Here is a 21,225-nt window from a genome sequence, read left to right as displayed (position 1 = left end):
ATTATGCAGTCGGGTTTTCACGCCGCCGAACATTCTCCTCTGCTGCTGGATCTCCGCGGAAAGGTCTGGAAGCAACATCACACGATTCTCCAAGAACTGCAGCGTTTTCTTCTTGCGAGCAGCCTTCATCACCCGGTCTCTGTCGGTCAGCCAGCGGAATTTCACGAGAATCGCCCGAGGAAAAGGTTTAAGGTTTGGCTTGTTAGCTTTAGCGTTAGCTGTGGCTGCTTTTGGAAGTCTGAAGGCTTGGTCGATGGAAGGTGGAGTCGGAAAATTTTCTTTGCCAAGGATGTCGGGCAACCACCTGTTAAGGAAGGACACCAGGTCACCTCTCTCTGCGTTTTCTGGCAGGCCCACCAGTCTCACGTTCAGGCAGCGCTGCCGGTTTTCCAAGGTCTCCACTGATCTGGCGAGTGCTAGCATCTTTCTTTGAGTGGTTGCAGAGACGCTAGCTAAGTTGTTCAGTTGGTCCTCCGCTGAATTTATACGGGATTCTGCTCCACCCAGTCTTTCGGAGAAGGACTTTAAGGCTTCTTTGATCTCGTGATTTGAGGTGATAACTTCTTTGAGCTGGGCAGAAAAGTCTTTTCGAAGAGCGTGAATAGCTACTAAGATTCCATAGTCTCTAGCTTAGGCTTCTGTAGCTTCCGCTAGTCCATGTACCAACTCCAACTCGCCGTCTTTCTTCCTCTCTTTACCTCTTGAACTTGGTTTACTCGGCTTCATTTTGCATCCTCCTTATATCGTGCACTTATATCACTCGACTAAGACTTTTTGCAAACTCAAACGAACGGGTTTACATTTATATATGATATATTTTGCCGGAGCACCTGGATTCTGCGACTACTCACGTCCACGTCATAACCGGAACCCCCTAAATATGATTCTTTATTTTACGGGGAGCCAGTGCAGAGCAGATAATTCGATTCAAATCAGTTAATTTTGTATAGCCCATTATCAAAATTTTTCTCTGAGGGGTTTACAATCTGTACACATAGACATCCCTGACCCAGGACCTCACATCGGATCAGGAACAGCACCCAAAAAACCTTTTCATAGGGAAAAAAGGTTGTGTACCCACTGTCCCTTGCGATGTAGGCGTGTACCTACTGTCCCTTGTGATGTAGGCGTGTACCCACTGTCCTGTGTGATGTAGGCGTGTACCCACTGTCCCTTGTGATGTAGGCGTGTACCCACTGTCCTGTGTGATGTAGGCGTGTACCCACTGTCCTGTGTGATGTAGGCGTGTACCCACTGTCCTGTGTGATGTAGGCGTGTACCCACTGTCCTGTGTGACCTCTGGAAACTTCAGTGAATCACTCTGTGTTTTTAATGTTACGGTGTTTTTTTTTCTTATTCAGAGAAACCAGTCTGGAGAGCACAGAGGAGACCAGTCAAACATGGATGCCAAGCAAGGAGCTCAGGGACTCTCTCGTGGACATGTACAGAGGTAAATAACTGCTACTACACATGTACAGAGGTAAAGAACTGCTACTACACATGTCCAGAGGTAAAGAACTGCTACTACACATGTCCAGAGGTAAAGAACTGCTGCTACACATGTCCAGAGGTAAAGAACTGCTACTACACATGTACAGAGGTAAAGAACTGCTGCTACACATGTACAGAGGTAAAGAACTGCTACTACACATGTACAGAGGTAAAGAACTGCTGCTACACATGTACAGAGGTAAAGAACTGCAACTACACATGTCCAGAGGTAAAGAACTGCTGATACACATGTCTAGAGGTAAAGAACTGCAACTACACATGTCCAGAGGTAAAGAACTGCTGCTACACATGTACAGAGGTAAAGAACTGCAACTACACATGTCCAGAGGTAAAGAACTGCTACTACACATGTACAGAGGTAAAGAACTGCAACTACACATGTCCAGAGGTAAAGAACTGCTGCTACACATGTACAGAGGTAAAGAACTGCTGCTACACATGTCCAGAGGTAAAGAACTGCTACTACACATGTCCAGAGGTAAAGAACTGCAACTACACATGTCCAGAGGTAAAGAACTGCTGCTACACATGTCCAGAGGTAAAGAACTGCTGCTACACATGTACAGAGGTAAAGAACTGCAACTACACATGTCCAGAGGTAAAGAACTGCAACTACACATGTCCAGAGGTAAAGAACTGCTGCTACACATGTCTAGAGGTAAAGAACTGCTGCTACACATGTCTAGAGGTAAAGAACTGCTACTACACATGTCCAGAGGTAAAGAACTGCAACTACACATGTCTAGAGGTAAAGAACTGCTGCTACACATGTCTAGAGGTAAAGAACTGCAACTACACATGTCCAGAGGTAAAGAACTGCTACTACACATGTACAGAGGTAAAGAACTGCTGCTACACATGTACAGAGGTAAAGAACTGCAACTACACATGTACAGAGGTAAAGAACTGCTACTACACATGTACAGAGGTAAAGAACTGCTGCTACACATGTACAGAGGTAAAGAACTGCTGCTACACATGTCCAGAGGTAAATAACTGCTACTACACATGTACAGAGGTAAAGAACTGCTGCTACACATGTACAGAGGTAAAGAACTGCAACTACACATGTCCAGAGGTAAAGAACTGCTACTACACATGTACAGAGGTAAAGAACTGATACTACACATGTCCAGAGGTAAAGAACTGCTACTACACATGTACAGAGGTAAAAGGTATACAGATTTTTCTGGGTACTCAAGTGAAACATTCAGCAAAAAAACCAACTTCTTAATCCTCCAGTCTCCTTCATTTCTAGTGTTAGTGACATATAATCTGATATTTGATGCTACCTGCAGACTTTGGAAGATGAACATGTCATATTAACATACCGTGTATTTCTGTTAAGAGGGTTAAAAGCCAGGTGAAGGTTTAACTGAATACAATTAATGCTCTGTTTCAAGGTTAGAAAACAGTTTGAGAGATAGTTCAAACATCACTGCTGTAGATTTCCCTCTACTGATCATTCAATTCAGTTTATTTTGTATAGCCCAACATCACAAATGACAAACTCCCCTCAGAGGGCTTTACAATCTGTGCACATACGACATCCCTGACCTTTGACCTCATATCAGATCAGGGGCAACTCCCAAGAAATATAAAAAACCCTTTAAGGGTGAAAAAGGTAAGAAACCTTCAGGGGAGCAACAGAGGAGGATCCTCTCCAGGATAGACAGAAGAAGAGATGTCATGTGACCAGATGATCAATAGATGTCATGTGACCAGATGAACAATAGATGTCATGTGACCAGATGAACTGAGTTACATAAACACATTGAATGAGTATAACAGAGTGTATGAGTAGTTCGATCCAGAAGGAGGGTGGGGCATCAGCAGGGCCATGGCATCAGACCAGCAGGTCCAATGGACCCTATAAGACGTGGAGTCACATGGACTCCGGGGAGCAGTGGCGGTGCGTCCATAGAGGGCGCTAGGGCGCCGCCCCTCTTAAAACTTTGAGATGAAAAAAAAAAAAATATATATATCCTGTCAAAAAACATTATATACCAAATCATTTAAATAGCAAATATACCGTGTTGACGCGCTAAATGTGTGTGGGAGACCGTAAGCCCCTGTCAACAACCACTTAAGTTAAATGTGACATAAATAATATATCGCCACTCATCATCACGGAGAGAAGCCCCTCCCCATTTTCGGGGCGCCGGCCCAACGTGTGTGCGGCAGCGAGCAAACATTTCACGGTCGTTTCGGCAAGGACGGCTTCTCATTGGCAAATGAAACGTGAATCTTGGGGCGCAAAAATTTGCGCCCTGGCCAATGACATCGTTTCTTTTTTCACGTGACTGGACTATTCGGCCAATCAGAGACCGGGATCGTTCCCTCAGTCCAGAGAGCTCCATGGAGCTACGCGAGCAAGTTGCTAACCGGAGCTGTTAGCTGGAGGCTCAGTGAGTAATGCGCTGTTTAGTTTCCCCTGTCTGTTGCTCCAAAGTCCTGGGACTGAAACTCTCTGGACTACAACGGGGGGAGGGATCTAAAGAGCTTCAGACAAGTGTAAAGCACGAATCTTGCCGCAGCCATCTAGCTCACAGTATGAAGCTAACTAGCTAACAGCATGACGCTAACCCTGTTTGCAGAGCAGAGCAGCAGGAGACCGAACTGGCATCGAAAACACAACAAAGAAGTTCTGAAAAACACACATTCCCTCCAGAATAATGGAAACAGGCTGGTTACAGACATGATTGACTTTAACCAGAGAGTTATTGAGAAGTTTGCCAACTTTAGAGAGGAGGCTACTTGTCTTTACAGTAGTGGGTCTACTCTGTCACCCAATGTAACATGTGATCTCTTTCTGACTCTATTCTGCTCTGAACCTCTTTCATGTGAGGGTGAAACTTTATTTTGTAAACCTCTGAAATCCAACCCAATGTTTCTTAAAGCTGCTCTGAACCTCTCATGCCCAAAGTTACAGTGTGTTGATAGTTGTTATTGGACAGTGTTGAGCACGGTGTGTTCTTGAAATAAAGCTTTGTTTTTTACAATATTCTACTCAAAACCTCTTTTCTTCTCATTGTTGAGTGCTATTTAAACCGCGTCGCCCAACTGCGCCCCCCCCCCCCCAAAAAAAATTCACCAGCCGCCACTGCCGGGGAGGAAGCAGAGTTAGTAACGTGTGATGTAGAGATGACAATGTATCCATAAATAATAATAACTAAATCAGCAAACTGGTGTAATGAGTCAGATTATCCAGCAGGAGGAGCTGTGGTCTTTCACAAGGCTGAACATCAACACTGAACTCAGCAGCAAAGACAGACAGAGAGGGGGTCAAAGGTTACAGCACACAACTCTATCTTAATACAGGTAGATATTAAATCTGAAAAATACAAATTACTACTAGCCAGCAATCTATGTGTAGTTATGGAATCAGACCTGAACCTGAACATATGAAGACACAATCAACCTCCTATTACCTGAAGATCATATCAAGGCTTAGAGGACTAAACTGGTCCTCCTATTACCTGAAGACCATCTCAAGGCTTAGAGGATATATATATATATGAAGACATGGAGACATGGAGACACGGACATATGAAGACGTGGAGATATGAAGACATGGACATATGGAGATATGGAGATATAAAGACACGTACATATGGAGACATGAAGACACGGAGACCTGAAGACACAGCCATGAAGACATGAAGACACAGAGACCTGAAGACACAGCCATGAAGACATGGAGACACAGAGACATGAAGCATGGAGACATGAAGACATATAAAATATAATGAAATACTAAACATCATCTGACGTTAGACATGTATTTGAGCACCGTCTATAAACAGGAAGTTAAGGATAAGACTACCAAAATAAGACTTGTGTAATTAGAAATGAATTCTCTTTTATACTTTATTGATACTCTCAGATCGAGCGCTATATTTCTGATCAATGAGCAGCTGCCACACACACACACACACACACACTCACTCTCACACACTCATACACACTCACTCACACACACATTCCTACACAGAGACATGAATAGCAACTACTTCAGTCTGATCAAACAACCATCCTCTGCAGCCCACCCTCATCCAGCTATACTGTGTGTGAGTGAGAACGTGTGTGTGTGTGTGTGTGAGTGAGAATGTGTGTGTGTGTGTCTCTGTGTGTGTGTGTGGACCACCCACTCTGCAGATTAAAGTTCACACGAGCGTCTCCTCCCTCTCTCTACTCATTCACTCTTATCCTCTCTCTGCCTTTGTCTTCTACTTCTGTCCTTATAGTAATCTACTGACCAGTGTGTGTGTGTATGTCTGTGTGTGTGTGTGTGGTCGGTTCTGGTAGAGTCTGATCAATAAGATATCGATCAGTACAAGTAAAGTGTACTTGTTTTGTGGATGAACATCACAGGAGGAGCTGATATCATCACAGGAGGAGGTGACATCATCACAGGAGGAGGTGACATCATCCACGTCTGATGTCCATCATCACGTCTGATGTCCATCATCACGTCTGACATGGACATCAGACGTGATGATAGACGTCACTCTCTCTCTCTTTCGCTCTCTCTCTCTCCATGCTTAGATATGAATAGAGTTATTGTTTATGGTCATGTGATCATGTAATTGATGAACTAATAGTTCCAGCCGTGGCTGCAGTGTAATGAGTCTCTGCTGTAAGTCCTTACTGTACGTCTGATTCATGTATGAATAAACACTGTGTGTGTGTGTGTGTCCCTGGGCTTAATGTCGGTATCTAAATTCATGATGGCGGCGCGGCGGCGCGGCGGCTCACAGGCGGATTGTGCTGGCTTTGGGTGAAGCCTCTTTAATCATCGTAACGCTGTCATTAATATTCATGCAGTCAGCTGGAACACCCGACACTCACCGCTCCAAAGTTTCTGCACAAAATGTATTAAATACAGCTTAAAAAATTAATGGACTTTAGTTTATATTACATGAAGAATCAGGGGGACGCTCCCCCCCCTCATTGGCTCATGGAGATTGGTCCTCTGATTGGCCTTTGTAGTTTCCTTTTTTCTGCCGATTCCTCATCTCTGCCAGACTTCAAAGTGAGCGGCGCTGGTCATTTAGGAGCTTTAGCACATTAGCAATCGTGTAATGTTACATGAATAATAAGAGCTCCGTTAGCCCTGAGTCCACAAGGGGGGGGGAGGGGGGTTTAGGTAGGACCACAGGGATGAGAAAAGTTTGAAAGTGACGATGCTCAATTGTTCTATAGGTGTAATAGCAAAACCAGAACCACGTCCAGGACCTGCAACCGTTTAAACGATTAATGATTCCTTCTGGTCACATGACATCTATTGTTCATCTTGTCACTTGACATCTATTGGTCATCTGGTCACTTGACATCTATTGTTCATCTGGTCACTTGTCATCTATTGTTCACCTGGTCACATGACATCTATTGTTCATCTAGTCATGTGAGAACGTCTGAAGACACATGAGGACGTCTAAAGTTTCTTAAGGATGTCTGCAGACATGTGATAACGTATAAAGACCCCTGAGGACATCTGAAAACACTTGAGCACATCTAAAGATGCTTGAAGATGTCTGAAAACACGAGAGGACGTCTAATGAGACGTCTGAAGACACGTGCTGTACAGAGCTCTTCACACACGCAGCTATCATCGTGTGTTTAGTTGTTTACTTTGGACTCAAGCGGTTAACATTGTGCCTCCTTTAATCACACCTGAGCTGCTCCGCTCTTAACGAGAGCCGTTCGGCGACCTTAACGAGGCCTTAACGAGATATTCGAGGTGTGTTTGCTCTGCTGATGAGCTGCAAGTATTTAGAAAGCGCGACACGACGACAGGATTACTGCTACCAATGGCTTCATAACGATAGAGACACACACAGATGGGTTCATGGCACACTTTGTCTTGTTCAGATAATCCCAGAGTGAACGAGGAGCTGCGGCAGCGTCTGCCCTCACCTGCAACCCAGCAACACAGCAACTCAACACAGCAGCTCAGCAACTCAACCCAGCAACACAGCAACTCAACACAGCAACTCAGCAACTCAACACAGCAACCCAGCAACCCTGACAGGTAGAACACGTTCAAGTGTTTTGGATTAATGCTGCAGTTTGAAAGACAAACCAAATCTTTTATTGACTTGTTTCTACATGTTAATCTACATATTGTTCTACATTTTAATCTACATGTTAAACTACATGTTAATCTACATGTTAATATACATGTTATTATACATGTTATATTACAACTATATGTTTTGTCACTTTTTGATCCTGACTGTAAAACACTTTGCTCTATGCGATCTGTCTTCATGGTTCGGTTTTCAACACAAACATGTTTCTGATTTACAGATCTGGGACCCACCTGAGCCTGGACCAGATTGACCCTCCTCGGGGTAATCCATTTATCATCCATCCAATCACCATCATTCATCATCCATTCATCATCCATTCTCTGATTCATTCATCCATCCATTCATTTAATTTCTCCATTGATTCATTCACCATCATTGATTATTAATTCACTGTTTATTCATTAACTGTCATCTGTCATTCATTCACTTATTTATCATTCATTCAACGTCAGTCATTAATCATCATTCATCCATCCATCGTCTTCTTATCCGGGTCGGGTCTCAGGCAGCAGACCCAGCAGCCCGACCCAGACATCCTCTCTCCCGCAACACTGTCCAGCTCATTGTGGGGGTCCTGAGGCGTTCAGGCCTGCTGGGAGATATAACCCCTCCAGCGGGTCCTGGTCTTCCCCAGGGTCTCCTCCCATTGGACTGGAGAACCTCTAGTGAGAGGTGTTCAGGAGGCCCGAACCACATCAGCTGACTCCTTTCCACACGAAGGAGTAGCACCTCAATTTACACTATCTCTAAGGCTCCTACAGAGGAAACTCATCTCCTTACTCTATCTCTAAGGCTCCTACAGAGGAACTTCATCTCCTTACTCTATCTCTAAGGCTGAGTCCTACAGAGGAAACTCATCTCCTTACTCTATCTCTAAGGCTAATGGTGCGTTCACACCGGACGCGTCTAAAAAATTCTTGACGCGTCTGACGCAGCAGTCTCGATGCGCGTCGAAAAATGTGTGTTCACACCAGACGCGTCGGGGGCGGAGTATAAATGGATCGAGGAACGACAGGACCGCAGAGTACTTCCACTTTAGTGGACCGAGCTGCACTCCCACTGCGCTTCTCTCTCTCTTCTTCTCTCTTTGATACGTGTCTCTGAGACTTTTCCACCTACGGCGGCAGATCTCCTCTGCCATGAAACACATATGCCGGCGGTTGGTTGATAGTAAAGTACAACAAATAGCGAGAATAAAAGCAAATACATACATTCAAAACTTACCAGGTAGTCCCACGGCTTCTCCGACCTTGTTCCACGCTTTATCTTTATCGCTCCGGTTTCGGTAAGCATAAAGAGTTGTATCGTAAAGTTCGGGGTGCCCACAGACGGCGACAATAATCTTTTCCTCCATTTTTTAAACCGGCAGGACGATGACGAGCGGAGCTGCTCAACGATGATTGGCTGACGCAACTATGACTCACGCGTTTTTGCTGCCGGAGTTGGGAAATTTCAACTCGCGCGTCAACGAGCTGCGTCTGTTCGCTGTGTTCGCTCAGTTCGCCCCGCGACAAACCCTCTGTTCGTGCTGTTTCAAACGCGTCTGACGCGCTGCTCGCTGGAAAATACGCAGCTACGCAGCTTCGACGCAGCTTTGCATTGACTTAACATGTAATCTCGACGCGCGTCGAAATTTTGACGCGTCCGGTGTGAACACACCATAAGCCTACAGAGGAAACTCATCTCCTTACTCTATCTCTAAGACTAAGCCCTAAGGAGGAAACTCATCTCCTTACTCTATCTCTAAGGCTGAGTCCTACAGAGGAAACTCATCTCCTTACCCTATCTCTAAGACTAAGCCCTAAGGAGGAAAGTCATCTCCTTACTCTACTTTTAAGGCTCCTACAGAGGAAACTCATCTCCTTACTCATTCTCTAAGGCTGAGTCCTACAGAGGAAACTCATCTCCTTACTCATTCTCTAAGGCTGAGTCCTACGGAGGAAACTCATCTCCTTACTCATTCTCTAAGGCTGAGTCCTACGGAGGAAACTCATCTCCTTACTCTATCTCTAAGGCTGAGCCTACAGAGGAATCTCATCTCCTTACTCATTCTCTAAGGCTGAGTCCTACGGAGGAAACTCATCTCCTTACGCATTCTCTAAGGCTGAGTCCTACGGAGGAAACTCATCTCCTTACTCTATCTCTAAGGCTGAGCCCTCCAGAGGAAACTCATCTCCTTCTCATCCATTTACCTTCATTATGCATTGGTTCACCATCATACAACATTATTCCAGCCATCTATACATGTGTCTCTCCACTCATCACTCATCATTCATCCATTCATCGGTCCCGTCCAGGGTCCGGGTTTTGACTGTGTCTTTGTGTTCAGGCCCTCAGCTCCCGTCTTCCTGCCCCCCCTCCCCTCCTGTCTCCCCCCTCTTGCACTGGAGGTCTGCCTCTCCTCTTTCTCCTTTGTCCTCCAGACCTCCAGGAGGTGCCGGGCCCATGGAGCTGGACCCTTCTCCACGAGCAGAGAGCGGAGGAGGAGGAGCACCCAGAGCTCATGGTAGTCCCGCCCCAAGAAGACATGTGGTCAGCCCTGACAGGTGAGACTGACTGGTTAGTTCAACCAAGGTGACAGGTTCATATGACAGAACAAGAGTATGACGACTGTAATTTGAACATTATTCAACGATCAAGTGTTGTATTAATGACGATCAGCGCAACGAGATTATTTAACACCTGAATAATTAATTATATTCACACTTTTTATCTGAAATGTTTAGAGGAGATTTATTAAGAAGTTTATTGCTTTTCATTACTTTCTATAACTCAGGTGTTTTTCTTTTGTCTCTTTTTGATGCTTTTCAGATGAATTGTGTGCAGCAGTTTGAGATGTGACCTATTAGATTTAGATTTGATTTGATTAGTTGAAGTTAGAATGAGGGAGACCGAAATAGAATGATAGTAGAGTTGATTAGAAGCAGCTGATATTATAAAAGACAGAGTGTCTTATTTACTCTCTTTATTACGCCGTCTGACCTTTAAGGTGATATGAGAGAATTACAGGCAGTCGCTGCTTATTAAAGCGACGCCTTCGTCTCAGCGTCTGATAATGTGAGGTTAAAACACCTGACCTGCTACACACAGGGGACACTTAATGAAACCAGCGCTGAGATGATGTCACAGCTTACTGGCCAGCAGCTGACCTGCTGCACATTCCCATCTGGTCTCAGGACTCTGTGTTTGATTTAATGTTCATGTACTAAGAAGTACCAGCATACAAGTATCTGAGTTCTTTACATGTTAAGCTCCTCACACACACTTTAGCAGAAACCTCCTAAATCTGGGGTTCGGGTTAGTGTTAGGGGCCAAAGTGGCCTTTTAACCCGTCGTTGTGTGGGTTAGGGTTAAGGGGTTAGGGGGTGAGGGTTAAGGGACTCTTTAACCTCTTGTGTGTGGGTTAGGGTTAAGGGGTTAGGGGGTGAGGGTTAAGGCTCTCTTTAACCTCTCGTGTGTGGGTTAGGGTTAAGGGTCTCTTTAACCTCTTGTGTGTGGGTTAGGGTTAAGGGGTTTAGGGTTTAGGGGTTAGGGTTAGTGAAACCGAAGGGGCCTTTAACCTCTCGGGTTAGGGTTAGTTAGACCAGATAATTACATGTAATGGCATGCATTAACATGCACACACATGCACTAAAGGCATGCTAACATCCACTAATATGTACTAAAGGCATGCTAATATGCACTAACATGCACTAAAGGCACACTAACGTGCATTAACATGTACTAATATGCACTAACATGCTCTAAAGGCATGCTAATATGCATTAACATGCACACACATGCAATAAAGGCATGCTAACATGCATTAACATGTACTAAAGGCATGCTAACATGCACTAAAGGCACGCTAACATGCACTAACATGCACTAAAGGCACGCTAACATGCACTAACATGCACTAAAGGCACGCTAACATGCACTAACATGCACTAAAGGCATGCTAACATGCATTAACATGTACTAAAGGCATGCTAATATGCTCTAAAGACATGCTAATATGCATTAACATGCACACACATGCACTAAAGGCACGCTAACATGCACTAAAGGCACGCTAACATGCACTAAAGGCACGCTAACATGCATTAACATGCACTAAAGGCACGCTAACATGCACTAACATGCACTAAAGGCACGCTAACATGCATTAACATGCACTAAAGGCACACTAATATGCATTAACATGTACTAAAGGCACACTAATATGCATTAACATGTACTAAAGGCACGCTAATATGCTCTAAAGGCATGCTAATATGCATTAACATGCACACCCATGCACTAAAGGCACGCTAACATGCATTAACATGTACTAAAGGCACGCTAATATACATTAACATGCTCTACAGGCATGCTAACATACACTAACATACACTAACATGCACTAAAGGCACACTCACGTGCACTAAAGGCATGCTAACATACACTAACATGCACTAAAGGCACACTCACGTGCACTAAAGGCATGCTAACATACACTAACATGCACTAAAGGCACACTGGATAATACTTGTGTGATGAGATGTTCATGTTCTGAATACAGAAGCTTTAATATGTTAGACTGCGCTGCTGTCCCCACACAACAGATACTGCTCTGTATGTACTTGATGTATTTACTACTTGATGTCCTTGTTACTTGATGTACTTGTTTCTTGATATTCTTGTTACTGTTGTCTGATCCTTCTCCAGCTCTCATCGGGAGGTCATGTTTGGTCCAATCACAGCGTCCGATCGCCTTCAACACAAAAACACATCGTTTCTACTGAAAGAGCTCGAGAGACTGAGAGAGATGAACCAAAAGGTAAAAATACTCATGTATATAGATACACATGTACTTCTATATAACTATATACACATACATATACCATCTGGACAGGAAATAACAGGAATGTAGAAATGTTCTTAAAGTTATTAAATAAGAAGTGAGTCTCATGGTCCTCAGTCTTCAGAGTCTCATGGTCCTCAGTCTTCAGAGTCTCATGGTCCTCAGTCTTCAGAGTCTCATGGTCCTCAGTCTTTAGAGTCTCATGGTCCTCAGTCTTCAGAGTCTCATGGTCCTCAGTCTTTAGAGTCTCATGGTCCTCAGTCTTTAGAGTCTCATGGTCCTCAGTCATCAGAGTCTCATGGTCCTCAGTCTTTAGAGTCTCATGGTCCTCAGTCTTCAGAGTCTCATGGTCCTCAGTCTTCAGAGTCTCATGGTCCTCAGTCTTTAGAGTCTCATGGTCCTCAGTCTTCAGAGTCTCATGGTCCTCAGTCATCAGAGTCTCATGGTCCTCAGTCTTTAGAGTCTCATGGTCCTCAGTCTTCAGAGTCTCATGGTCCTCAGTCTTCAGAGTCTCATGGTCCTCAGTCTTCAGAGTCTCATGGTCCTCAGTCTTTAGAGTCTCATGGTCCTCAGTCTTCAGAGTCTCATGGTCCTCAGTCTTTAGAGTCTCATGGTCCTCAGTCTTTAGAGTCTCATGGTCCTCAGTCATCAGAGTCTCATGGTCCTCAGTCTTTAGAGTCTCATGGTCCTCAGTCTTCAGAGTCTCATGGTCCTCAGTCTTTAGAGTCTCATAGTCCTCAGTCTTTAGAGTCTCATAGTCCTCAGTCTTTAGAGTCTCATGGTCCTCAGTCTTCAGAGTCTCATGGTCCTCAGTCTTTAGAGTCTCATGGTCCTCAGTCTTTAGAGTCTCATGGTCCTCAGTCTTTAGAGTCTCAAGGGCCTCAGTCTTTAGAGTCTCATGGTCCTCAGTCTTCAGAGTCTCATGGTCCTCAGTCTTTAGAGTCTCATAGTCCTCAGTCTTCAGAGTCTCATGGTCCTCAGTCTTTAGAGTCTCATAGTCCTCAGTCTTTAGAGTCTCATGGTCCTCAGTCTTCAGAGTCTCATGGTCCTCAGTCTTTAGAGTCTCAAGGTCCTCAGTCTTTAGAGTCTCATGGTCCTCAGTCTTTAGAGTCTCATGGTCCTCAGTCTTTAGAGTCTCATGGTCCTCAGTCTTTAGAGTCTCATAGTCCTCAGTCTTCAGAGTCTCATGGTCCTCAGTCTTCAGAGTCTCATGGTCCTCAGTCTTTAGAGTCTCAAGGTCCTCAGTCTTCAGAGTCTCATGGTCCTCAGTCTTCAGAGTCTCATGGTCCTCAGTCTTTAGAGTCTCAAGGTCCTCAGTCTTCAGAGTCTCATAGTCCTCAGTCTTCAGAGTCTCATGGTCCTCAGTCTTTAGAGTCTCAAGGTCCTCAGTCTTTAGAGTCTCATGGTCCTCAGTCTTCAGAGTCTCATGGTCCTCAGTCTTCAGAGTCTCATGGTCCTCAGTCTTCAGAGTCTCATGGTCCTCAGTCTTCAGAGTCTCATGGTCCTCAGTCTTCAGAGTCTCATGGTCCTCAGTCTTTAGAGTCTCATGGTCCTCAGTCTTTAGAGTCTCATGGTCCTCAGTCTTTAGAGTCTCATGGTCCTCATTCTTCAGAGTATCATGGTCCTCAGTCTTTAGAGTCTCATGGTCCTCAGTCTTCAGAGTCTCATGGTCCTCAGTCTTTAGAGTCTCATGGTCCTCAGTCTTCAGAGTCTCATGGTCCTCAGTCTTTAGAGTCTCATGGTCCTCAGTCTTCAGAGTCTCATGGTCCTCAGTCTTCAGAGTTTCATGGTCCTCAGTCTTCAGAGTCTCATGGTCCTCAGTCTTCAGAGTTTCATGGTCCTCAGTCTTCAGAGTCTCATGGTCCTCAGTCTTCAGAGTCTCATGGTCCTCAGTCTTTAGAGTCTCATGGTCCTCAGTCTTCAGAGTCTCATGGTCCTCAGTCTTTAGAGTCTCATGGTCCTCAGTCTTTAGAGGCTCATGGTCCTCATGGACTCACTTCTTATTTAATAACTTTCTGAACATTTACACACACACATATATATATATATATATATATATATATTAGTATGTACATATTAGTATGTATATATATATATATTAGTGTGTATGGATATATTGGTAGATATATATATATATATATATTTGTAGATATATTTTAGTATGTATATATTAGTATGTATATATATATATTATTATATGTATATATTATATTCCCATAACACCCAACTCTGTTTCAGCTGCAGGAGGAGCTGGTCCAGAAGGAGAAAGAGCTGCAGAGGAGGGAGGTAGAGGAGGAGCTGAGGGAGGAGCAGAGGGAGGCCCGAGGCTGGGAGAGACCTGTAGGTGAGGAGGAGGGCCCCTCGTCTCCTGGTCTCCTTGTCTGCTTGACCCCTTGTCTCTTTGTCTCCTTGACCCCTCGTCTCCTTGTCTTCTCGTCTCCTTGACCCCTTGTCTCCTCATCTCCTTGACCCCTTATCTCATTGTCTCCTCGTCTACTTGACCTCTCGTCTCCTTGTCTTCTCTTCTTTTCATCTCCTTGACCCCTCGTCTCCTTGTCTTCTCGTCTCCTTGACCCCTCGTCTCTTTGTCTCCTTGACCCCTGGTCTCCTTGTCTCCTTGACCGCTCGTCTCCTTGTCTTCTCGTCTCCTTGACCTCTGGTCTCCTTGTCTCCTCGTCTCCTTGACCCCTCGTCTCCTCGTCTCCTCAGCCGTGTTGGAGGAGATGTTGGCTGCTCAGAAGAACAGAGACCAGGCTGTGATGTCACGCCTCCTGCTGGCCAATGAGGAACGAGATGAGGCTCTTCTTCGTGTTCGTCAAGTGCAGCAGGCCGCTGAGTAAGTACACAAACACACACACACACACACACACACACACACACAGACAGACACTAATAACAATAACATGTCACTCCCTGTCCTCCTCTTCATTATTCACCTCCTCTTCATTATTCTACTCATCCTCCTCCTCTTCATTATTCACCTCCTCCTCTTCATTCTTCTCCTCCTCTTCATTATTCATCTCCTCTTCATTATTCTCCTCCTCCTCTTCATTATTCTCCTCCTCCTCCTCTTCCTACTCCTCCTCCTCAGTCTCGTTAAGAGCTGTGAAACGAGCTCTCGCCCTCCAAACAGAGCATAAAAAATGTAATTACAGATAATGCCCCCCCCCCCCCCCCCCGAGGGGTAATTGATATTGGAGACCACAGTCCTTTTTATGAGGGACGGAATATGGAGGAGCATGTTCCATGTTCCATCTGTCAGGGCTGTGTGTGTGTGTGTGTGTGTGTGTATATTTTACCTCTGTAAATGTGTTTATGTGGTTCAAGCTGAAGTGTGTGTATGAATAATGTGTGTGTGTGTGTGTGTGTGTTTTCTCTCTTTTGGACACTTTATTCACCAAACAGAAAATATCGGCATTGATCAACAAGTGAGATTATAGAAGTCATGGCTGAGGGACCCCTGTGGTGTGTGGGGGGCCCTGGTGGCCTGGGGGGCTCTGAGCTTTATATTCAGGTCACTGGGTCTGGGATTGTGCTTCACTGCTACTGACCCCTATAAGCGCTATAAAAGTTTGAATTGTTATTATACTGATCGAATAAGGAACGTTGTAAATGTTTAGACCTTTGGTGATGATGAGGTCTAGAGGGTCCCCCTTGTTGTGGGTGGGACCTGTTCCATGCGTAGTCAGATCATAGTTATCAAGCACACCACATAGTTCTATAGAAAGCAGGAAGTATCACAAAGGAGGCTGGACCAATGAGGCCAGGCCTTTGAGGTCGCAGGCACAGAGAAGGAGGCAGAGCCAGATGGAAGGAGGCTGGGTCCAGGCCAAAGGCTGGATGCAGGAAGCAGAGGCCGGGAGTCAGGACCCAGGACCACCTTCAGACCCAGCCAGGTCCAATGGACCCTGTGAAACGTGAAGTCACAAAGACTTTGGGTGGAAGCAGAGTTAATAATGTGTGATGGAGAGATGAAAATATATCCATAAGGAGAGAGAGAAGAGGAGAGAGGTGCTCAGTGTATCCTAAACGTCCATAAGGAGAGAGAGAAGAGGAGAGAGGTGCTCAGTGTATCCTAAACGTCCATAAGGAGAGAGAGAAGAGGAGAGGTGCTCAGTGTACCCTAAACGTCCATAAGGAGAGAGAGAAGAGGAGAGGTGCTCAGTGTATCCTAAACGTCCATAAGGAGAGCTAGAAAAGGAGAGAGGTGCTCTGTGTATCCTAAACGTCCATAAGGAGAGAGAGAAAAGGAGAGGTGCTCAGTGTATCCTAAACGTCCATAAGGAGAGAGAGAAAAGGAGAGGTGCTCTGTGTATCCTAAACGTCCATAAGGAGAGAGAGAAGAGGAGAGGTGCTCAGTGTATCCTAAACGTCCATAAGGAGAGAGAGAAGAGGAGAGGTGCTCAGTGTATCCTAAACGTCCAGAAGGAGAGAGAGAAGAGGAGAGGTGCTCAGTGTATCCTAAACGTCCATAAGGAGAGAGAGAAGAGGAGAGGTGCTCAGTGTATCCTAAACATCCATAAGGAGAGAGAGAAAAGGAGAGAGGTGCTCTGTGTATCCTAAACGTCCATAAGGAGAGAGAGAAGAGGAGAGGTGCTCAGTGTATCCTAAACGTCCAGAAGGAGAGAGAGAAAAGGAGAGAGGTGCTCTGTGTATCCTAAACGTCCATAAGGAGAGAGAGAAAAGGAGAGAGGTGCTCTGTGTATCCTAAACGTCCATAAGGAGAGAGAGAAAAGGAGAGGTGCTCAGTGTATCCTAAACGTCCCCCAGCAGCCTATCAGCCTATAGCAGCATACAGTGGGTACGGAAAGTATTGGGACCTTTTAAATGTTCACTCTTTGTTTCATTGCAGCCGTTTGATCAAATCTAAACACTTCATGTTGTATCTCTTTCATGTCTCTCAGCTCCATCTGGACAGGAAACACAGAAACTTAGAAATGTTTGTAAAGTTATTAAAAAAGAAAAAGTGAAACCTCCCATAGTCCTCAGTCTTCAGAGCCTTTGCTGTGACGCTCATGTTGAACATGCTGTCCATGTCTTCTGGTCCTCCTTGAGATGGTCTAGTCCTTTATTGGAGTCCAGCTGTGTTTAAATAAACTGGGACCACCAGAACTCTTCCGAGACCCATCCAGCCAGACTGAGCCATGGTGGGAGAAGAGCCTTATTGAGAGGTCCAGAAGAACCAGAGACCCTGTGGCTGAGCTCCAAAGATGCAGGAGGGAGATGGAGAACGCTCCACAGTCTCACTGCAGCTCCACCAGAGGGCTTCATGGCCGAGGGCCCGACGGAGGCCTCTCCTCAGTGCAAGACCGAGAGTCAACAAGACTCAACGAGTGGCCGAGACATGTAGTTTGTTTACCATAAGACAGGTGATTGTTTACCATAAACATACAGTTTGTTTACCATAAAGACAGGTGCTTGTTTACCATAAACATAGTTTGTTTACCATAAAGACAAAGTGTGACACAATGACTCCTCTTCTCCGTGGCGCCTCAGTAATGGCGGCTGGTGTTTGTGCTGCAGGTGTGTGTTGGTGTTAATGAGGCAGCGAGCCGGGCGGAGTTGGGCTGGTGCTGTAAGCCTGGTGTTAGAGCAGCTTTATTGGAGGCGGCTGGTCTTTCATTACCTGCTGTTCCCTGCAGAGTGGAGCCGCCTCGGCCGCCTCGGCCACCTTATTACAGTTTATTACAGAAAAACAGCAGCAGGCTAAATGAAAAGTGCTTCCCGAGAGGAGCAGCAGGAGATCAGCTGTTACCAGCTCCTCGTCCTCCATCATGAAGTCTGTGAGAGGGAAACAGACTCCAGACCAGCTCCTTGTCCTCCATCATGAGGTCTGTGACAGGGAAACAGACTCCAGACCAGCTGCACTCTGCTTTTAAAATGACAGTTTCAGGTGGACTTCAGGGAGCATCCGACCAAATTACTGCTCAGCTGCAGGCGCTCAGGTCATCTAACCATCATCATCATCGGCATCGGCATCGGCATCGGCGGCGGCTACATGGGCCGAGCTTTAATATGGTCAGCAGCAGCAAGGGGTGAGGGGGGAGGACGTGAGATGAAAAGGGCCTCTTGTCATTTAACCCCCCCCCCCCTCTATTCAATTCTATCAGTTTATTTTATATAGCCCAATACCAGAAATTACAAATTTCCCTTAGAGTGCTTTACAATCTGTACCCATAGACATCCCTGACTTTGACCTTTGACCTCACATCGGATCAGGAACAACTCCCAAAAAATAGAAAAAAAACTTTCAGAGTAAAAAAGGTAACAAATGTGGTACTACAAGCTCTCTAGTGGGGCAATATGGTGCTACAAGCTCTCTAGTGGGGCAATATGGTACTACAAGCTCTCTAGTGGGGTAATATGGTACTACAAGCTCTCTAGTGGGGTAATATGGTACTACAAGCTCTAGTGGGGCAATATTGTACTCCAAGCTCTCTAGTGGGGCAATATGGTACTACAAGCTCTCTAGTGGGGCAATATGGTACTACAAGCTCTCTAGTGGGGCAATATGGTACTACAAGCTCTCTAGTGGGGTAATATGGTACTACAAGCTCGCTAGTGGAGTAATATTGTACTCCAAGCTCTCTAGTGGGGCAATATGGTACTACAAGCTCTCTAGTGGGGCAATATGGTACTACAAGCTCTCTAGTGGGGCAATATGGTACTACAAGCTCTAGTGGGGCAATATGGTACTACAAGCTCTCTAGTGGGGCAATATGGTACTACAAGCTCTCTAGTGGGGAAATATGGTACTACAAGCTCTCTCGTGGGGCAATACCTCCCGCTCCTCCACCTCCCCCTTCTCTGCCTCCCCCTCCTCTACCCCTCCCTCCTCTACATCCCCCTCCTCCTCCTCCTCCTCTGCCTCCTCCTACTCTACCTCCCCCTCCCCCTCTCTACCTCCCCCTCAAAGGATGAAGCTCATTCTAAAGCATGTGATTTGGTGGAGAAAATTATCCACAGTTGAAGTGTTTGTTTTTGAGTTGTTGTTGTTTACATGTAAGATGTTTATGCTGTCAACAATGGAACCAATGGCTTGTTCCTCTGCAGGCTGGAGCTCCTCCCCCTGGAGGACCCTGACATGGTAAACGTTTCTGTTCAATAACAAACGTAGAAATTGTTGTTAAGACCATTATTGATGAGTTATTGATCAGGACGTGGACGAGCTCCTTCGCTGTGTGTGTGATGCCGACTCCGCCCAGGAAGTGGAGCGCTGCGGTTCTTTTCTGGTTCAGCATCTACGGTCGGCGAGGCAACGGAGAAATGACATCACCGCTCAGGAGATGAAGGCCGTGATGGAGGAGAGAGATGGCTCTGTCGCCAAGGCGAGTTTACCTGTCTGTCTGCTTACCTGTCTGTCTGTTTACCTGTCTGTCTGCTTATCTGTCTGTTTACCTGTCTGTCTGCTTATCTGTCTGTTTACCTGTCTGTCTGCTTACCTGTCTGTCTGTTTAGCTGTCTGTCTGCTTAACTGTCTGTTTACCTGTCTGTCTGCTTAACTGTCTGTTTACCTGTCTGTCTGCTTACCTGTCTGTCTGCTTAACTGTCTGTTTACCTGTCTGTCTGCTTACCTTTCTGTATATGCATGTGTAGAGTAGTTTCATGTATTTGAATGTGCTGATCGGATGACTAGATTATTGACCCACAGAAAAATAATTGGACACTATTTTGATAATGGATTAATGGTTTCAACGTTCAAATCTGTGATCAGGTGTCAGTCAATAATCAATAAGATAGGATTATCATAAAGTTGAAAGTCTTTTGTCACACCTCCTGAGGATCATATATTCATACCTGCAAACTTGTCACTTTTCGGTGAAATTCACCGTTTTGAAATCAAAATAGGTCATCCATGTGAATCGTGTAGAGCCGAAGAGTTTTTGTTTTGGGGTCAACTGGCCGGCCGGCATTTATGAGATTGCAGTGAGACACGGAGAAAATGTGATATGGTGATCTTCGCAATAAAACATCTTTGATGGGACGTGTCGAGTCTCGGCCAATCAGCGTTAAGATGTCGACATCGGTTAGGGGGTTCGGGTTAGCTTGAATGTTAGCCCGCTACATCTACTGCTGGCATGCTGCACGGTGTATCGATACTAACAAGGTATCCGTACGTTAAACACGATATGATTTAGCATATTTTTTGTATCAATACTTCATTAAAAGAGCGTGGGATCAGAGCGCACGTGCTGCTCCGTGTCAAGCTGTCTGCACGCACTGCGCTGCGCAGCGCTCACAGCGTGTGAAGTGGCGGAGCTTTTGCCAACCGTCTTCAGCTTTAAAAAAGAAAAAAAGAAAAGATGATTCCAGAAGTGAAATGTTTAAGTTCTTTGTCTACAATGCAGACAGTCTGAAAAGTTATGTAACTCTACAATTGCTCATAATGAACTCTGTATCATCTGGTCAGATACTGATAAACGGTCACATAGTGTATAATCAATGCTTTGATGGCTCCATGTAGTTTCATTCTTATCTTTCTGTAGGCTAATACTAATATTACTGCCATTTGTAAAGTGTTGAAAAAGTTGTTACAAAGTGAACCATACAGATGTTGCATTTATTACTATTATAGATAAATATACCAGTATCATATTTCTGGTATCATATCGTTTTTTTTGGTATTGTATCAAATTCTGGTATCAGGTATCATGATATTTATGCCAGGTATCGTATAGAAGATCGTGACAACCAGGTAGAGGCAGAACAGACTCAAGGAACAGAGTCATGGAACAGACTCAAGGCTCAGCAGAGCTCACGAGTCCTTGAAGACTTGTTCAGGCCAAAGAAAGG

General features: G+C 45.2%; 1 protein-coding gene across 8 annotated transcripts in view; it reads left to right on the top strand.

Annotated features, from left to right (window-relative positions):
• Positions 1-21,225, top strand: part of mipol1 (mirror-image polydactyly 1) — a 43,735-nt gene that overhangs the window by 6,795 nt on the left and 15,715 nt on the right. For 4 of the 8 annotated variants that reach the window (XM_056425935.1, XM_056425934.1, XM_056425932.1 and 1 more), the window contains exons 2-10: positions 1,362-1,450; positions 7,387-7,546; positions 7,825-7,868; positions 9,937-10,153; positions 12,297-12,408; positions 14,671-14,776; positions 15,142-15,268; positions 19,486-19,519; positions 19,590-19,760. In XM_056425935.1, coding sequence (XP_056281910.1) covers positions 1,405-1,450; positions 7,387-7,546; positions 7,825-7,868; positions 9,937-10,153; positions 12,297-12,408; positions 14,671-14,776; positions 15,142-15,268; positions 19,486-19,519; positions 19,590-19,760 — 1,017 coding nt within the window. In that variant the 5' untranslated portion in view covers positions 1,362-1,404. Of the gene's footprint in view, positions 193-1,361; positions 1,451-7,386; positions 7,547-7,824; positions 7,869-9,335; positions 9,361-9,492; positions 10,154-12,296; positions 12,409-14,670; positions 14,777-15,141; positions 15,269-19,485; positions 19,520-19,589; positions 19,761-21,225 lie in introns of those variants that run through there. The other 4 variants (XM_056425931.1, XM_056425933.1, XM_056425930.1 and 1 more) reach the window with 2 other exon arrangements.

The sequence above is a fragment of the Pseudoliparis swirei genome, chromosome 11 (assembly GCF_029220125.1).
Source record: "Pseudoliparis swirei isolate HS2019 ecotype Mariana Trench chromosome 11, NWPU_hadal_v1, whole genome shotgun sequence".
Classification (NCBI taxonomy): domain Eukaryota; kingdom Metazoa; phylum Chordata; class Actinopteri; order Perciformes; family Liparidae; genus Pseudoliparis; species Pseudoliparis swirei.
This window is presented reverse-complemented; position numbering and strand designations above follow the sequence as displayed.